Below are 20,292 nucleotides of genomic sequence, written 5' to 3'. Positions count from 1 at the left end.
TTAAATGGAGTGTAAATGTGGGTTGAGGGTGTGAGCTGAGCTGCAGCTCCACGACTCCATCTAGTGGTCGGATAGTAGAAGTGCAGCAGCTTCCTCACTGCTGTCGGACATGAAGCTGAAGAGAAGATCAGTCAGAGCTGCTCGTTGTACATCTACCATGACATGTGTTTCCTCTGCAGATGAAGGTAGAAGGTGTGTGAGCTGAAGTGAATCCAGCAGCATGGGTCAGGTTGAGAGCAGAGAGGAGGGAGTCCTTCCCTCCAAAACCTCCCCCAGGGGAAAACCTGAGAGAGAAGAAGAGAGGTGAGATGATCTAACTGTCCATGACTCTTCTGCACGTCAGAGTTCAGCCCTCACGTCACCAAACACCTTTATTACAGGAGACGACCTGGACCTGGACCTGGACCTGGACCTGACCCTGGACCTGGACCTGGACCTGAACCTGAACCTGAACCTGGACCTGGTCCCAGCTGTGTGTCTTTAAAGAGTGATGCATCAAAGGATTTACCTATCGTTTTTAAAGATGCTCCTGGTTTTCCTTCAGAGAGGTGAGTTGTTTGTAAATGTTGTTTCTGAAAAACGTAACTGAGACTGAAACGTTTTTATTGTAACATGATTATTTTAGTTTGAGAAATATGTGTCTTGATAATTTTCACTTCAGTTTTATCTATAAAGCATCAATTACAATACAAGTTGTGTCTAGGATCTTTCCAGAGACCAGAACACGACCTGACGTCACCAAACACCTTTATTACAGGAGACAACATGAACCTGGACCTGGACCTGGACCTGGACCTGGACCTGGACCTGGACCTGGACCTGGATCTGAACCTGGACCTGGACCTGGACCTGAGCCCAGCTGTGTGTCCTTCAAGAGTGATAGATCAAAGGATATAATTTTAGATTTTAAAGATACCCAACATTCTCCCTCAGTGAGGTGAGTTTTACATAAATGTTTCTGAAAAACATAAGGGACTGAAATGATTTTATCGTAACATGATTATTTTAGTTTTAGAAATATGTGTCTTGATAATTTTCACTTCAGTTTTATCTATAAAGCATCTATTACAATACAAGTTGTGTCTAGGATCTTTCCAGAGACTGTGGTGGCAAAAAGTGTTGTTTAAAAATGAATGTCAGGACACCTCAGCTGTCTTTCTGAAGTTTTAATGAAAAGAGGAAAAATTACACTGAATTGAATGGAGGGTCACACAAAATACCGATCTGATCAGATGAACAGTCGGTCCAAATGCCCTCCCGCTGTGATCCGCCCATCCTATCTTATTGTCTCAGTCAGGCTGAGAACAAAGACAAAACATACGTATCACCCTGACAACCGTACTGTGTCAAAGGCGCATGACCTCGGCAAGGAATGTTCACTTGAAACAGGATCTGTGATCAGAATTTATATGTTATACCAAAATTTCCCATTACAAGACCAGAACATGTCCTGACGTCACCAAACACCTTTATTACAGGAGACAATCTGGACCTGGACCTGAACCTGGACCTGGATCTGAACCTGGACCTGAACCTGGTCCCAGCTGTGTGTCCTTGAAGAGTGATGCATCAAAGGATTTACCTATCCTTTTTAAAGATGCTCCTGGTTTTCCTTCAGACGGGTGAGTTGTTTGTAAACGTTGTTTCTGAAAAACGTAACTGAGACTGAAACGTTTCCATGGTAACATGTTTAGAGTGAACATTTCTCTGTTTTGTTGCCGTTGTTAGACGGTTGTTGATGTTTCCAGAAACACAGCAGACTATAAAGGGGGTGTTGGAGTCTCTTCTGAGTGACTGTAGTTCAGCGGTTTGTCCAGCAGGGGCATCTTTCTGCTGAGGTTGCAACATCATTTAGGGAGGAAGTTCTCCTCAGGTGGACGGTGTTGCTGGATGCAGGAGGACAGATGGTTCCTGGAACCATGTGAACATTGATCTGTTGAGAAGCTGGTCTTTGTGGACACTTGCTGGACCTTCTTGTACCACCAGATTGAGAGCTGGTACTGGGAGAAAGACGTGGACGTCCTCAGTCTCAGGAGGACCAGATAACCTTTAACATGACAGGAAGTCCTCTGGTGGACTGTCCTCATCCAAACATGACTCCATGGACCTTCAGACATCATGTGACCTAGTTCTTCATGATTCCTCCACAGAGTGGACCAGCAGATCCCAGAGTCCCCCAGTGGTCCGTCTGTCCAGCAGCATCAGACCCAGCTGGACTCCATCTTTCAGGTCTGTCCATGAACAACAACTGTCTCCATCTGTCCTGATGTCCATCTGCATGCTGGTCTCTGGAGACCAGTGGACTGTCAGTCTGTCCATTGGTCTGATGTTTGTCTCCATGCTGGTCTCTGGAGACCAGTGGACTGTCAGTCTGTCCATCATGGACCTGATGTTTGTCTCCATGCTGGTCTCTGGAGACCAGTGGACTGTCAGTCTGTCCAACATGGACCTGATGTTTGTATCTGTGGTTTCAGTCTGGTTGTGTCCTTCATGTGGTCTTCTGTTCCAGCTGCTGGAGGACGACATCATCATGTTTGTGAAGGACGAGCTGAAGAAGATCCAGAAGGTTCTGAGTCCAGATTACCCAGAATCCTCAGAGAGTCTGGAGGATGATGAAGATGAAGAGCAGAAGAGCATCAGAGAGACATTCATGAAGATCACGGTGAAGTTCTTGAGGAGGAGGAAGCAGGAGAAGCTGGCTGACCTCCTGCAGAGAAGTAAGACGTTTCTCTGAATGAATGAATGAAAACCTTTATTGTCCCTGTAGGGAGATTCAGTTTGTCGGCCAGCAACAGAACAGTTTAAGAAGAGTTAAAATAAGTTAAAAAGAGTTAAGTTAAAAAGCAGAGTAGATTAGTTGGTAATAAAAACAGTTTAAGAGAATAAAAGTCCAGTATATGTGCAAGAGCAAGTAGTGTGCAAAAAGTGCAAGTGTGCAAAAACACAAGTCCTCAGATCCCCCCGCCTGTTTCTGTCTGGTGGTCCGTTGGCAACGCCTGGTTGTGGAGCCTAATGGCCACAGGCACAAATGAGTGGCAGCCCTGCAGTCTGACATATTGGTGTCAATTGGTGAGGTAATTGTGGGTCCAGGCCACCAGGGTGTCCTCCACACTCAGTGGAATTGTCCTGTTGTTGGGAGGGGATTGGGGGGGTGGGGGGGTTGGGACTGTGGCCCGGTTGGTAGGTGTTACTTGGGGAAGGGGGGGCGGGGCTACCCAGGGAGACCCTGACTGTCCTGTCGATGACCCGGGCTGCTCCCTGTTGGATGATTGGTCGAGCCTGTTAAAGTACGAGTTAATCTCATTTACCCGTTCCCGATTTCCCTCCACAGCAGCCCTAGGCTGCTTAAAGCCAGTTATCTTCCTGAACCCTCCCCACAACTCCTTGGAGCTGTGGGCCACCAGTCCTCCTTCCAGCTTCTCCTTATACTCCTCTTTTGCCGCCCTCAGCTCCTTCTTCAGTTGCTTTTGTACCGTCCTGGCTCCCTCTGTGTCTCCTGCCTTGAACCTCCTCCTCTTCTCCCTCACCAGGGATTTTATGTGTCCAGTAATCCACGGTTTATTGTTTGGAAAACACCTTACTCTCCTAGTGGGCACTATACTCTCCTTACTGAACCTGATGTAATCCGTCACACAGTCCACAAGACCATTGTTGAGGAATATATCAAAATCAGTTCATAAGTCCGCTCGTGGTATAGTGAGTTTTTATTCAGCCGGCGGTGAGCGGATCTACACAGACGAGTGTCTGGTTGATATGCAGACCCAGAGTGGCTCGACGACAAGACTTTAATACCGTAAATTCAAGGCGCAAAAGGCAGGGAATACACAAGCCAAGTGACAGACAAAAAGTAATTTACAGTTGGATGTGATCTGTGGCCAAATGTCCCCATCGGGCATTTAGCATGACTGTCACTAAGTTCCAAATCACCCCATGGGGTGCTCTAGTGTTCCAAGTCTGTTTGAGGCAACTTCCCCTGCAGAAGACGACATGTCTTCTGCAGGGGGGGTAGGAAGCTGATATTCAGGTCGACCACGGTGCTCTTACAATGCCTCATCAATTCACATTTTTTTTGGAGTTACAATGGAGTACATAATTTTAGTAGAGTGATACATATTTTGCAAGTGAACCTTAAACATGTGATCAGAAGCCAAATAACAACAAGCCAACAAAGCAAATTCAAATATCAAGTAACCAACGTGTCCTAACTGTTCTTTAAACCAATCAAACAAACTAGTTGTGACAGGTGTATGTAACGTTTTAGCAATATCTTTCAAGTGATCCGTTATTTCTTGGATGGTGGCATTTTGGTCAGGTATAAATATACAACATTGAGTTTTAATCACAGCACAAGTTATCTGTCTTGTTCCTGTGACAAATGTGAGTGTTTTGGCGTGTACAATGCATCTGCTTCTGGGCCTCTGCGGCCTGCGCTGCTCCTCTGCTCCTCTGCCAGTCGTGGATTTCTTGGGGTGTTGAAGTTCAGCTACTTCTGGGTTTTCCAGGTCTGCGTTGTTTCTTTCCCTGGCTCCGATGGTGGTGAGGACGAGGACCCCCAGGAAGAAGAGGGAATCAGCTGGTTTCCGGTGCATGGTGGAGGTGTTGTTTTCTTGCAGTGGGATGCGTGGAACCAGGTTAGACGCCCCTCACACTTGACTGCAGTGTTGGTGGTGAGCAGGACGTGTTGAGGTTTGGACCAGCGAGGTTTTCTCTGACACAAAGTCTCCGGGTTGGAGGTTGTGGCATGGTTTGCCAATAGGAAGAGACTGGACAGCTTTCACTTTTCTGTGGATTGACTGAACGGCAGAGGTTAGGCAGAACAAAATGATATCATGGATTCATCCATGGCATGGAAGTCCATCTTCTTCATATATAGGACTGAATTACTTGGTATAGTCATAGGTCTACCCGTAATCCTTTCATGAGGTGTGAGTTTGTGCTTCCTAATGGGTGTTGACGGGTGTCAACATTGTCCATTTAAGTCCAGTTTAAAATTCTCTATACATATAAGAACATTTTCATACAAGAACATTTTCATATCCCTCACATTTTGGCATATGAATAAAGTCTATTTGCAGAGCTTCAAAAAGAAAAAAATCACAGTGGGGGGAAGTGTTGATAATGTTTGCAATATTTTTTCATAGGATGCAAATCTTGGAGCTTATCAGTCTTTCAACACTATCTGACACATTCCCCCTTTGCTCACATGTGATCAACTATGTGACATACGCTAGTCACGGGTAGAAGAATGTAGGTGTCACAACGCGGCCGTCGTTGCTGACCCACAAATTATTTACATTTTTACAACCATGGGAATGGTTCAATCTGTGTTTCTTCACATCAGTAGTCTCTTGTAAGAGGGCTACATCATTAGGAGAAACCAGGTCGTTAGCGGGTATAGAAGGGCAAAGCTTTACATGGACAGGTAAGCCAAATTTGGCAGTTTCTTTTGCTGCATGGTCAGCCGAAGCATTGCCTAGTGAAACAGGGTCCTTGGTGTGGGCTTCACATTTAACAAAGCAATAGATGAAGGTAGTTGACATGCTTCTAACAGTTCAGCAATCAATTTACCACGTTTAACGGGTGTCTCCGAGGATGTGATAAATCCTTGGTTCGCCTACAATATATAAAATTGTGTACACAACCAAAAGCATATCTGGAATCTTACTATATTGTAACAGTTTTACCTTTTGATCAGTGTATATAGTTTCAGCTACTTGGGTGGAGCTGGAGGAGGGAAAGGCAGCGCTTTCAACAATTAAGAATTATCACAAATTGTATAACCTGCGCATGGTATTCAATTTTTATAAGCAGAGCCGTCAGTGAAGAAAACAAGAAAAGTCAGGACAAGTAGGGTTAAAGACAGAGGTGTCAAAAGTATTCATATTCATTACTCAGGTAGAAAGGTGGTAAAGAGGGAGCTGAGTCGAAAGGCGAAGCTCTCGATTTACCGGTCAATCTGCGCCCCTACCCTCACCTATGGTCATGAACTTTGGGTAGTGACCGAAAGGACAAGATCGCGGATACAAGCGGCCGAGATGAGTTTCCTCCGCAGGGTGGCTGGACGCTCCCTTAGAGATAGGGTGAGGAGTTCGGTCACCCGGGAGGAGCTCGGAGTCGAGCCGCTACTCCTCCACATTGAGAGGAGTCAGCTGAGGTGGCTTGGGCATCTGTACCGGATGCCTCCTGGACGCCTCCCTAGGGAGGTGTTCCAGGCATGTCCCACTGGGAGGAGACCCCGGGGAAGACCCAGGACACGCTGGAGAGACTATGTCTCTCGGCTGGCCTGGGAACGCCTCGGACTCCCCCCGGAAGAGCTGGAGGAAGTGTCTGGGGTGAGGGAAGTCTGGGCATCCCTGCTGAGGCTGCTGCCCCCGCGACCCGGGAACGGATAAAGCGGGAGAAGATGAGTGAGTGAGTGAGTGAGTGATTACTCAGGTAGAGGTATAGATATTAGAGTTTAAAAATACTCCTGTAGAAGTTGAAGTATCAACTCAAGTTTTTTTCTCAAGTAAAAGTATAAAAGTACTGGTTTCAAAACTACTTAAAGTATAATAGTAAAAGTAATGTAAGGGGGGAAAAGCCATTAAGGCTAAAAACCATTGAAAATGAATGCATCTTAGTATAATGCAAATATATTAAAGAACCATATATGTGTACTATTGAGCATTAACATGTGTTTCAGAGAGCAGACACGTACAAACCAATAGGGTGTCGGAATGGTATTATGTTTATACTTTTCATCCAACCACAACCAAATTCACTCTATCCGGATGGCACAATTTAACTGGATCGTTTTTTTAAAAAGGCTGAAATGAAATAGAGTAAGGCTGTTTTTAAAATGTAAGGAGTAAAAAGTACAGATAATTGCGTTAAAATGTGAGGAGTAAAAGTAAAGTCTGAAAAATAATTACTCCAGTGAAGCATACATAACCAAAATTTCTACTTAAGTAAGGTAATGAGGTATTTGTACTTTGTTACTTGACACCTCTAGTTAAAGATTAGTTGGACATGCTTTCAGAAAAGGCTTATAGACACTATAGTTGGCTCACAGACAGATTTCCATGCGTTTACATGATGAAGTTACCATAGGCAGGAGAGAGATTATGTGGGCTCACCAGCAGTTCTCATTTTCTTAGTTTGAGACGTGTGACGTGGGCCCTTTTGTTGATTGGTGTGAATTAATTAATTGGCTGGTTCCTCTGCGCCTCCTCTTTGCGCTCAACCTGCTGTAGGAAACACTTTGAACATGCATTAGTATTTTCATACATTTCAGATTATTTTTTTTCTGCGTTATCCAGCCCTACCCTTTGTTGAGGGAAATTAGCAAATATATATGTTGCATGTACCCTGGAGGAAATCCATCAATCTGATCTCGTGACAGACCACAATTCTCTTTTGCTGTCAACATTATTTTAGCATAAAGTTCCCTGGGATTATCATCTTTTCCTTGTTTAAGTTTTGTGAGAGGAGTAAAGTCAACCAGTATTACTTCCCTCTGAACTGTTAAGGCAATAAATATTGTAAAAAAGGTCTGAGCTTGCTCTGGTGTGATTTTGGCAACAGTTGTGGGATTAAAGGGAATTCTACAAGCATCAAGTACTTTGAGCATCAAGTACTTTACTTTTCAAATAATGTGGCAAAGTTAGTTTGACAGCTGTTTCCTCTAGCCATTTTTGTTTATTTATTTAAAATCTCTTATCATTTAACTGGTTCTCTAATTTCATTTTTGTCTGCGTTGTGTTTCTTCTAGTTGAGCCATCAGCTTTTTTATTTTGATCCATAAGCGAAGCTATTTGGAATTCTGCATTACGGCGTCTACTTTCATCCCTCCAAAGAGGGAGTGGAAGTGCTTTAGTTATTTTAACCATATTTAATACTAACTAAGTAACAAATAAAACTAACAAATAAAACTATTGGTACCGTAATTACCATACATGTATTTAATAGGACCAGTCAACTCTTTCTCTGACTCTCTAACTGAAAAAATTCCCAAAAACTTTAAATTTTTCTTTCTGTAAAATCCCTCCAAACAACTTTCAATTACACTTACTTTTACCCACAAATCACTTGGTAATTCTTCCAATCATCAATCTACTTCAGAGCATACAAATCATTCCTGTTGATGTAAGGAGAGCGCGTCAGATCCTTGCAGAAATAAAATATACCTCCAAGTATTTTGGGAGAGCGCGTCATCCCCACTTATAAAATAAAAACAGTTCCTCTACATAAAGTATATGTCTATTTCTCACAAATATCTCAGTGTTCCAACACTTCTTATGGACCTCAAGTCCTGCATATGCTATAAGTCCCACTGGACTATTCTTTTGGTCCTCAGACCAACCATGGCGTTCTGGCCATTTCACTCTTTAATGTTACCCAAGATATTAAACCTTTTTAGAAGAGCGAGTCAAATTCTAAGGCAGGATAAGCAAAGCATTCTCACAACACAATCAAATTCAAGCGTTATGAAATTGTCAGCATTCCTAAACATCTCTACAATAACTTTTCCCAATAACCCCTTGCTCACAACCACACAGCGGACTTACCTAAAATTTCAGGATGACGTCAACCATTCTCTGCCACTCCAGTCCACAGACTTTCGACAACAACTCAGCAACAATAATTTGGGATTTTGTAAGTGGATCCCTTACCTCTGAAAATTTAGATAGAGTCACTGGTTGTGCAGTTGTTCTGGAAAAGGAGTTCCCATCGAAGGTCTATTGTCATCCGGGTCACAGCACCAAATTGTTGAGGAATTTATCAAAATCAGTTCATAAGTCCGCTTGTGGTATAGTGAGTTTTTATTCAGCCGGCGGTGAGCGGACCTACACAGACGAGTGTCTGGTTGATATGCCGACCCAGAGTGGCTCGACGACAAGACTTTTATACCGTAAATTCAGGCGCAAAAGGCAGGGAATACACAAGCCAAGTGACAGACGAAAAGTAATTTACAGTTGGATGTGATCTGTGGCCAAATGTCCCCATCGGGCATTTGGCATGACTGTCACTAAGTTCCAAATCACCCCATGGGGTGCTCTAGTGTTCCAAGTCTGTTTGAGGCAACTTCCAAGGTGTCGTCTTCTGCAGGGGGGGTAGGAAGCTGATATTCAGGTCGACCACGGTGCTGTCACAATGCCTCATCACCATCGATGTCCTCCCTGTGGACACTCTGGAACATCTCCCAAGTCAAGTCAAGTCAAATTTATTTATAAAGCACATTTCACATTATGAGCATGGACTCAATGTGCTCAAAATACATAAACAAACAAACAAACAAACAAACAAACAAACAAAATTACAAGTTTACAATAACAGAAATAGATAACAAGTGTGACAAGAGAAAAAACAATAATAACAACCATAATTCCATTTTAACAAAAGTGCGATCACCCAGCCAACCATGAGTTTAGGCAAACGCCTGTGCAAAAAGGTACGTTTTTAGTCTGCTTTTGAAAGAGTGGGACCGTAGTGACTGAAAGCACCATGCGCAGATCTAGTGTGGAGTCTAGGTATGATTAGAAGACTCTTATTTGATGATCTAAGGGATCTGTCCGGTATGTATTCAGTCAGCATGTCAACTATGTAAGAGGGAGCTAAGCCATTCATAGATTTAAAGACAATAAGAAGTACTTTAAAATCTACTCTTTGTTTAACAGGGAGCCAGTGCAGAGAGGATAAAACAGGAGTGATGTGTTCATACCTCCTGGTTTTGTTTAGAATTCTGGCTGCAGCATTTTGAATAAGCTGGAGTTTATGTAACACTTGCTTTGTTAGTCCTGCAAAAAGTGCAATAATCTAATCTACTGGACATAAAAGCATTAACCAGCTTTTAGGAGTCTGATTGTGACGGAAAGCATCTTACTTTAGATATATTTCTGAGATGATAGAAGGCAGTCCTTGAGACATTAGCTATGTGTTTCTGGAAGTTAAGATCAGCATCTAAAATAACACCCAAGTTTTTGACAAGTTCACAAGGTTTTACTGACAGAAGAGTTAATAAAGGGAGAATATGTTGCCTCAGAGCACTTGGACCAATTAAAAGAATCTCTGTTTTTTCTTCATTTAGCTGTAAAAAGTTTGTTGCCATCCAATACTTGATATCTGTAATGCACTGAATGAGGTCATTTGGGCTCAAATGATTGGCAGTAACAGATACATATAATTGTGTCATCAGCATAAGAATTATATTGAATATTATGATGCCGAATGATGGACCCAAGTGGAACATATACAAATTGAAAAGTAGGGGACCTAGAATTGACCATTGTGGGACTCCATATTGAATGCTGATATTATCAGATTCACAGCTGCCGACCGAAACTGCCACTTACCTCTACCACTTCTACCACTTAGATATGAAGAAAACCAGTTAAGAACTGTAACGCTGTTCAAGGTGCTGGAGCAGAATGACATGGTCCACAGTATCAAAAGCTGCACTAAGGTCCAGAAATAAGAGAATAGAAACTTTGTGGTTGTCTGTGTTAATCTTCAGATCATTGATAACTCTGACCAGGGTAGTTTCTGTACTGTGATTTTTTTTTAAACCAGACTGGTAAACATCAAACAGGCATATTATATTATATTATATGACAGATACCTGTGTAATTGTTGGTAGACAACCTTCTCCAGAATTTTCCCCAGGAATGGAAGGTTTGAAATGGGCCTGTAGTTCTCAACAGTGAATGGATCAAGGTTACTCTTTTTTATCAATGGTGTTATAATAGCATGTTTGAGACCTGACGGGAAGATTCCAGACTGTAGGGAGGTATTTACAATTTTGAGTACATCATTACCAATACAGTTAAAAACATCTTTGAACAGTTTAGGCATAAGATCAAGAGAGCAGGTCGCAGAGCTCAGCTGTTGTACTACTTCCTGTATGTCACTGCACTGAGTAAGGGTGAAGTTGGAAAGAGTGCTGGCACTGCGGTGCAGAGCAGAGGGAGAGGGGTCACGTCCACCAGCAGAGGAAGCCGCAATATTGTTCCTAATGTTCAGGATTTTAGATTTGAAGTTTAATGCAAATTCATTACATTTATCAGAGGAGTGGAACTCAGTGGGTATTGGTCTAGGAGGATTAATGAGTTTGCCAATTGTGCTTTGGGAGGAAAACGCTTCGATACTCCTCATTGAACAGATCAGTGAATGTTGAAATGTTGATTCTTTAGAGGAAGTAGAACTTGTTGTGGGCTGGTTTTAATCACTATGTGGTTTTCTTTATTTCATCTTTATTTAGAAACCATCGCTGCCGTTTGTCAATCCAAACTCAAACGTCAGCTGCAGAAGAAGTACCAGCATGTGTCTGAGGGGATTGCTAAAGCAGGAGAGAAAACCCTTCTGGAGCAGATCTACACGGAGCTCTACATCACAGAGGGAGGGGCCGGAGAGGTCAACCATGAACATGAAGTCAGACAGATTGAAGCAGCTTCCAGGAAACCACACAGAGCAGAAACAGCCATCAGACAGGAAGACATCTTTAAACCCCCACCTGGAAGAGATGAACCAATCAGAACGGTGATGACGAAGGGAGTGGCCGGCATCGGGAAAACAGTCCTAACACAGAAGTTCAGTCTGGACTGGGCTGAAGGCAGAACCAACCAGGACATCCAGTTCCTGCTTCCATTCACCTTCAGACAGCTGAATGTGCTGAGAGAGAAGAAGTTCAGCTTGGTGGAACTAGTTCATCACTTCTTCTCTGAAACCAGAGGAATCTGCAGCTTTGAAGAGTTCCAGGTCGTGTTCATCTTTGACGGTCTGGATGAGAGTCGACTTCCTCTGGACTTCCACAACTCTACAGTCCTCAGTGACCCCAGAAGGTCCACCTCAGTGGACGTGCTGCTGACAAACCTCATCAGGGGGAAACTGCTTCCTTCTGCTCGTCTCTGGATCACCACACGACCCGCAGCAGCCAATCAGATCCCTCCTGAGTGTGTTGACATGGTGACAGAAGTCAGAGGGTTCACTGACCCACAGAAGGAGGAATACTTCAGGAAGAGGTTCAGAGATAAGAAACAGACCAGCAGGATCATCTCCCACATCAAGACATCACGGAGCCTCCACATCATGTGCCACATCCCAGTCTTCTGCTGGATCACTGCTACGGTCCTGGAGAACGTCCTGGAGAACGTCCTGGAGAGCAGAGAGGGAGGGGGGCTGCCCAAGACCCTGACTGAGATGTACATCCACTTCCTGGTGGTCCAGGCCAAACTGAAGAAGGTCAAGTATGATGGAGGAGCTGGGACGGATCCACACTGGAGTCCAGAGAGCAGGAAAATGGTGGAGTCTCTGGGAAAACTGGCTTTTGAGCAGCTGCAGAAAGGAAACCTGATCTTCTATAAGAAAGACCTGAGAGAGTGTGGCATCGATGTCAGAGAGGCTTCAGTGTACTCAGGAGTGTTCACCCAGATCTTTAGAGAGGAGAGCGGCCTGTACCAGGACCAGGTCTTCTGCTTCATCCATCTGAGTGTCCAGGAGTTTCTGGCTGCTCTTCATGTCCATCTGACCTTCATCAAGTCTGGAGACAACCTGCTGGAGGAAGAGAAGAACACCTTCAGGTGGTTTAAAAAAAGAGCTATGACTGACCTCTATCAGAGTGCTGTGGACAAGGCCTTACAGAGTCCCAACGGACACCTGGACTTGTTCCTGCGCTTCCTCCTGGGTCTTTCATTGGAGACCAATCAGAACCTCCTACGAGGTCTGCTGAAACCAAAACACAGAAGTTCACAAAACAATCAGGAAACAGTTGAATACATAAAGAAGAAGATCAGTGAGGATCTGTCTGCAGAGAGAAGCATCAACCTGTTCCACTGTCTGAATGAACTGAACGATCGGTCTCTGGTGGAGGAGGTCCAACAGTCCCTGAGGTCAGGACGTCTCTCCACAGATAAACTGTCTCCTGCTCAGTGGTCGGCTCTGGTCTTCATCTTACTGTCATCAGAAGATCTGGAGGTGTTTGACCTGAAGAAGTTCTCAGCTTCAGAGGAGGCTCTACGGAGGCTGCTGCCGGTGGTCCAAGCCTCCAAGAAAGTTCTGTAAGTACCAACAGACACATGTTGGACCTCTGGAGTGGAGGCTAGTTTCTGACTACGTCTGGTTTTACCTCCACATTTCATGTTTTCTTCACTTGTTTGGGTCTTTTTTCAGCACAACCTCACATGAGTGAGTTTACGCTGGTTCTTTCATTTCCAGACACTTTAATGACACATTGGACCTAAAATCACACTTGCATGAACTCTGACAAGGAAACACTTTCATTTCTGTTTGTCCTGGGGGGGCAGGATGAGCTGAAGACCAGCAGAACAGTTGGAGACACATTTTCTTCCACGACAGTGAAATAACCTGGTTGTTGTTATTTTCTTCCGTCTACAGACTGAGTGGGTGTAACCTCTCAGGGAACATCTGTCCACTTCTGTCCTCAGTTCTCAGCTCTCAGTCCTCCGGTCTGACAGAACTGGACCTGAGCAACAACGACCTGCAGGATTCTGGACTGGAGCAGCTGTGTCCTGGACTGGAGAGTCCACACTGTCACCTGGAGTCTCTCAGGTCAGGATTCATTCAAGTCTTCTCCAGGTCCAGAGAACATGCTGCTAAACGTGTCTGCAGCAGGACACTTGAGCAGAGGACATGCATAGACCTGTGTTGTGTGTCTGCAGGCTGTCAGGCTGTCTGATCTCAGAGGAAGGAAGTTCTTCTCTGGTCTCAGCTCTGACGTCCAACGCCTCCCACCTGAGAGAGCTGGACCTGAGCTACAACCATCCAGGAGAGTCAGCAGGGAAGCTTCTGTCTGGACTGGAGGATCCCCGCTGGAGACTGGATACTCTCAGGTAGGACACTCTCAGGTAGGACACTCTCAGGTAGGACACACTCAGGTAGGACACTCTCAGGTAGGACACTCTCAGGTAGGACACATTCCGGTAGGACACTCTCAGGTAGGACACACTCCGGTAGGACACTCTGAGGTAGGACACACGGCAGGGGATCAGGTAAAGACAAGACTAGATATACACAGGGGATAACGAGACACAGGTGACCACAATCAGGGCAGATGGAAACAGGAGGGAAAGAACTGAAACTAAAACTGGGGGAAATGTCAAACCCTGACATCACCCCCTCCTAAAGGGACAGATCCCAGATGTCCCAACAAATATAACAAAAAATCAACCCAGGGTGGACGGAGGAGGCCGGGCCGACCGACGAGACAGTTCGGGGGGTCGCCCTCGTGGCCGGGCCGACCGGTGAGACAGTTCGGGGGGTCGCCCTCGGGGTCCAACAGTTGATGGGGGGGTGTAGTGGATACGGGAGTGTCCAACAGGTGATGGGGGGGGTGTAGTGGATACGGGAGTGTCCAACAGGTGATGGGGGGGGGTGTAGTGGATACAGGAGTGTCCAACAGGTGATGGGGGGGGGGGGGTGTAGTGGATACAGGAGTGTCCAACAGGTGATGGGGGGGGTGTAGTGGATACAGGAGTGTCCAACAGGTGATGGGGGGGGGGGGCTCTGACATCTCTGCTTCCTCTGAGAGAGACTGAGCTGGTCTGATCCTCCTCCTCCTTCCAGGGTGGAGCCTGCTGGACAACGATGGCTGACACCAGGAGGTCCGAGGAAGTGTAAGTGTGTTTTTATTCAACCATCTTCACTCTTTCATGAGTCCATCAGTGATCAATAACTGATCAATAATAACTGCAGATGCTTGTTTGTTCTCTCCATCAGATTCCTGTCAACTCACCGCTGACACTAACACAGTCCACAACTACATCAAACTGTCTGATAACAACAGGAAGATGACACGTGTGTTGGAGGATCAGTCATATCCTGATCATCCAGACAGGTTTGATGTCTATCCTCAGCTTCTGTGTAGAGAAGTTCTGACGGGTCGCTGTTACTGGGAGGTCGGGTGGATCGGACATGTTTCTGTATCAGTGAGTTACAGAAGAATCAGCAGGAAAGGAAACTCTGGTGACTGTAGGTTTGGAGGAAACGATCATTCCTGGAGTCTGAACTGTGATCCAGGTCTTCTAGGTTATCAGTACTGTGTCTTGCACAATAACAGAGAAACATACATCACCTCCTCATCTCCATGTCCAGACTCTGACAGAGCAGCAGTTTACGTGGACGTTCCTGCTGGAACTTTGTCCTTCTATGAAGTCTACTCTGACAGACTGATCCACCTCCACACCTTCAACACCACCTTCTCTGAACCTCTCTGTGCTGGATTTGGACTCTGGCCCTGGTCCTGGCCTGATTCCTCAGTGTCTCTGGGTCCAGTTTAGTCTCCAGAGTCTCCTGTCAGAGAAACTGTCTCTGCTGGATCCTGGACTTGGACTCTGGTTCTGGTTCCTCAGTGTCTCCATGATGATGATCACCATTTATCTTTAGTTTTTTGGTTTATTCTATTTTTATTTGATTTTTCGCACATTTAAACATTAAATCATTTACTGGATTGTTGATGTTTGATCATAAATTAGATTTTTATCTCATTATTCTTGTTTTTTTCTTGATTCTGTCTCTAAATGTTTTCATATTTGACTTCAGGTTTATATTCTTAAAGTCTTGTTTGTTCCCTGAAACAAAGTTTGAGCTTCATCTAAACATTTCCATTTTACATTAAACTTTTCCAGTTTGTACAATATTTGATTGATTAATCTGATTGTTTTAATTTGATTCCTTCAGTTTTCAAAGTTGTTGATGTAAAAATGAAGTGAGAAGATGGAAATATTCATGTAACATCCAACATGTAAAAACATCAGCAACATGTTTAAAAGTATTCAAGTACTCTTGAAACCAGTTTTTTAAGGAACGGTGTATTTACTGCAACTTTAAAAACATGATGTACATATCCTAATTTTAGGGATAAATTAATCTGGTCCAGTATTGTCGTACCAATAAGAAAAAAAAATATGTACATATTTCTGTGCAAAACATGTTTAGATAAATGTAAATGACCTTTTATGTTGCATGTGCTTGGCAAACATCAGAATGTAACATGTTTCCTGCTGGGTATTGATCTGCTGCCAAAGGTCTGAATAAAACAATCTGAACAGAAAAAGTTTCATTTCTGTAGGCAAAGGCAAGGCAAGGCAAGGCAAATTTATTTATATAGCACAATTCAACACAAGGTAATTCAAAGTGCTTTACATTGACATTAAAAGCGGCAAGACATAATTAGACAGTAAATAATTCGACATAATTAGACAGTAAATAACAAATATGATTGAATAAGATGATAAGAAAAGAAGTAAAATAATAAAAAGCACAAGCTGTTAAAAATAAGGGCAGTAGAATACAGCAGGTAATTTTAATTTAAGAGTACGCTTGAGTAAACAGTAATGTTTTTAACCCTGATTTAAAGGAGCTGACAGTTGGAGAAGAGGAAACTTCTTGTTGCTAAACAAGAACAATCTATACCTGTCCACTGACTGCGACCACTCCCTTTCCCCCTCCCTTTAGGGGCGCAGTCAGCTCTGTAAACTAGGGTACACCCAGAGTGAATAAAAGCAAGGAAGCAGCAGAGACAAATCAGAGTATGTTGGAGATCTTACAAATCTCGACTGCTCTCCTTGCAAGTAAATTCTAACGTGTTTGTGTCTTTCTTTGTCTCCAGAGAGTTTGATGTTACAAATGTTACGTGCCTGAACCTAACATTTAATTGGTCCTTCGAGCCGGATGTCAACATATCTTACGGTTCCAGCGGTTCGACGTGAACGCGGTGGACAAGACCTTGGCCAAGGCACAAACCCTTTTGACGGGACCAACTTCGGTTGACCGCTGGGACCCGAGGATTGACGACATCCGAAAGCAGGAGAGCTAGACACAACACAGGGTAAGTCAGTCTTATTATAGTAATATAGTAATAAGAGTTGAAGAGACCTGAATTGATAAAGACGTCTGAAGTATGTTAAAGGCCTGAGGAAGGATATACGGGTCCTCTACTTAAGAGAAGTAGTTTTTAATTGCCGTTAAAAGTTGTAAGACCAGTTAAATTCCGTGTGGGAGGACGGACTCCTCTACTCAGAAAGTAGTTAAATTCCGTGGGAGAACGGACTCCTCTACTCAGAAAGTAGTTAAATTCCGTGGGAGGACGGACTCCCCTACCGAGATAAGTAGTTAAATTCCGTGGGAGGACGGACTCCCCTACCGAGATAAGTAGTTAAATTCCGCGGGAGGACGGACTCCCCTACTGAGATAAGTAGTTAAATTCCGCGGGAGGACGGACTCCCCTACTGAGATAAGTAGTTAAATTCCGCGGGAGGACGGACTCCTCTACTGAGATAAGTAGTTAAATTCCGTGTGGGAGGACGGACTCCCCTGGCATAGAATAAGGAAATAAGTGCACACACGAAAAAAAAAAGGGGGTTGTGAATGAATGAATGAAAGGGGTAATATTTCAATGGAAATATTCCCATACTAAAAAGTGAGGACGCAGGTTGGGTCTGAGTGGATACAAAGGTAAGAAGTCTCCACCTATAAACGGTAGAAGTGAGACTTACCACTCAGATTTTTTACCAAACTCGTCTCACGTAAATAAAACATAAACCAGTGTTAGGTCACCCTAGGTGACGCCAAACCACTGGTCCAAAAGAAGAAGAAGGAAAAAATAAAACTGGGAAACGGGTCAAGTAAAAACTTCGAGAGTAAATTGAAGTCAAACGACTGGAAATGTATAGAAAAGACAGACCCCAAACAGGTTAGATACCTACAGATATGGGTGGAAAAGTTTGGTTATGACGGAAAATTAAATTCCCACAAGTTTAACCAAACTTGGTGACAGGATAATTAAAGAAAGCAAGGGGGTTGAAACATGGAAAAAGAAATATGGGTATGAGTATGTTCACTATTAGAAAGATGCGGCCCAGCGCTGGGAAAACGGAGAGCGTAAGGCAATAGAGAAAACGCAGGGAGAATAAGAAAGAACAAGGCAAGTGAAGAGAGAGAGAAGGAAGTTTTATAAACGTCAGTAAGAAGGAATAGACGAAGAAAGCCTCCTCAACCAGAATCAGGTTGTTGAATTTAAAAGGTAAAAACAATGTATAGTTTAACTGCACTGATAGACAGTTTTACACCTCCCTAAGAGCGGAAAGAGAAAGAAATCTTGGAAAGTAAAATAATAAGTGACTAATCTGTTCCTTATAATGTCAATCAGACGTCCAGGTCACAGTCAGAGATGTCTTCACAGTCATCTAGTATATAATGATTAATCACTCAAAAAGAATACATTGCAAAATTTCAGAAATATTAAACTATTTCTGTGAAGAGTTGTTGTTTACACCTGCAGGGAAGCTGTCATGGTGAAGACGGATTTGTATTTCAGATGTACATGCCTTTGACACACAGTTTTGAAAAGACATACTGACTAGGTAAATTAGAGTTTGATTTCAGCAAGCTTCAGCATTTGTTCTTTGGTACTCGTCATAGTCAAAGATAAAGTGGTTTGGTAGTCAGCACCTTCTGTTTTATTTACATTTTAGAGTACACAATCTACATTTGTTTTTGGAAGTAAGCTTGTCTCTGTATCTGATTGTCTGTAGCTGGTGGATAACAGATTTCATTAGACTTTCATGAAAAAGGGCTAAATAGATGAAATGGTTATTTCATCATACCTTTGTATTTTTGTTCAGTCCACAACAGTTCATTCTTAGAGAAACAAAATGTTAATATAATGACTCTTTTTCTGAGGCCACTATTTTTTTGTTGTTTTTTTGCCTTAGTTTTCTTAAGGAAGTGAAAGAAACTCCTTCCCAATGCAGGAATATTCCCAGGAATGACAGCCTCATCTCAGTTGATAGATTATATGAATTAATATGAAGAAATATGACACTGCAGTGGTAGTGCCTTACAATATGCTCAAGTAAACTTCATTAATGAATGGATTCAGTCATTCATTCTGTGTCATCTCCTGGATAAGGAGAGGACACAAACAAACAGACAAACTGGTTATCTTCTTCATATAACAGCATATTTGCAGATTGTACCGCAACTCATGTTTTGATTAGATATCCGAGGTGTCTTCAGTATTCACGTTCATTGCTCGGGTAGAAGTATAGATACTGGAGTTTGGGGGTACTCCTCTAGAAGTGGAAGTGTCAACTTAAGTTTTTTACTCAAGTAAAAGTATAAAAGTGCTGGTTTCAAAACTACTAACGAAGCATCTTAGTATAATGCAAATATACTAAAGAACCATATATGTGTACTATTGAGCATTAACATGTGTTTCAGAGAGCAGCAGATATGATGACTAGTTGCATATAAAGTATTGTAATGGTGCAAAAAGTCAAACTTCATGTTCATGTTATCATTTATCCTAACCTTTATTGGAATGTACATCCAAGTTTAGTTGCAGGAATCTGAGGGAACGGATGTAAGAACAAAACTGGACAAGAACATCTGAAACAACCACAACCAAATTCACTCTATCCAGATGGAGCAATTTAACTGGATAGTTTTTATTTAAAGGCCCAAATGAAATAGAGTAACGAGGCTGTTTTTTTTTTTTTTAATGCAATATGGTGTCCAAGTGCAAGGGTCACAGGGTGTCTTGGTATCTGATGTTGTGTTTTGTCCTCTTTTCAATAATTAATCTAGTATTTATTTTAGTAGCTGTGAGCCTGAGCTCTATGTCTGTACTGTACAAGTGTATGAAACGTTTAAGCATATTGGAGCGTAAGGGTTATGGTTAGGGTTGCCAACCATCCCTTGAAAAAAGGAAATCGTTCCGTATTTATAAATTAAAGTATGTATCCCATATTGAGCTAAAATGAGACGCGCTTCGTCCCGTATTACTGTGAGAGTCAAAGAATAGTCATAAAATGCCAATGGAAAATGGCATTGAACTGTTCATAAGTTTTTGTTGTTTTTTTTTTAGTTTTATTACAACTGCAGCCTACAGTCATGCCTTTTGAGGCACGGATATAGATAAAGTTTTCTACAGACTTTCTGGTTGCACATTTGTTATTGCACCATAGAATGTGCAGTATTATGGATGTTCTTCTTTCTTTCTATTGTTTTATATACATTTATACAATTTTAAGTTAAACAGGACAGGGTTCTGTTCAAGAAAGACACTTGTTTTGTTTTGTTTGAGCGGCTTAAGTCTGATGACTACTCGCTCGGTGAGCTTTGTGATCGGCAGTAACGGTAATGCGCTATCTTGTATAGAGGATCTTTGGCCTCATGTCTCAAACAGGAGGGATGATAGACCAAAATGGGAAAAGTATTTACAACGTATGGCTTTAATCTATACTAAAAGGTTGAAAGGACAAACGGCACCATTAAAAATCGACTGAAAAAAATGTATGG

General features: G+C 43.0%; 1 protein-coding gene across 1 annotated transcript; it reads left to right on the top strand.

The window, feature by feature from the left end:
• Positions 1 to 220: 220 nt before the first annotated feature.
• Positions 221 to 15,349, top strand: LOC133420910 (NLR family CARD domain-containing protein 3-like). Its single transcript, XM_061710792.1, has 11 exons — positions 221 to 303; positions 545 to 548; positions 1,528 to 1,622; positions 1,729 to 1,807; positions 2,164 to 2,229; positions 2,510 to 2,717; positions 11,237 to 13,031; positions 13,369 to 13,542; positions 13,653 to 13,823; positions 14,557 to 14,606; positions 14,710 to 15,349. Exons 1-11 carry the CDS (start codon positions 221 to 223, stop codon positions 15,267 to 15,269), a joined length of 3,285 nt encoding a protein of 1,094 aa, XP_061566776.1. The 3' UTR covers positions 15,270 to 15,349.
• The last annotated feature ends 4,943 nt before the right edge of the window (positions 15,350 to 20,292 follow it).

The sequence above is a fragment of the Cololabis saira genome, chromosome 20 (genome assembly GCF_033807715.1).
Source record: "Cololabis saira isolate AMF1-May2022 chromosome 20, fColSai1.1, whole genome shotgun sequence".
NCBI lineage: Eukaryota > Metazoa > Chordata > Actinopteri > Beloniformes > Belonidae > Cololabis > Cololabis saira.
Note: the sequence above shows the minus strand (reverse complement) of the source record. Positions and strands in the feature narration are given on the sequence as shown.

What these genes read in the sequence shown, in the direction of transcription:
- LOC133420910 (XM_061710792.1), top strand. Translation starts at nt 221, where the DNA reads ATGGGTCAGGTTGAGAGCAGAGAGGAGGGAGTCCTTCCCTCCAAAACC. An exon ending in AGCTGGACTCCATCTTTCAG is followed by an intron (nt 2,230 to 2,509) that starts GTCTGTCCATGA and finishes CTTCTGTTCCAG; the next exon opens with CTGCTGGAGGACGACATCAT. An exon ending in TGTCACCTGGAGTCTCTCAG is followed by an intron (nt 13,543 to 13,652) that starts GTCAGGATTCAT and finishes GTGTGTCTGCAG; the next exon opens with GCTGTCAGGCTGTCTGATCT.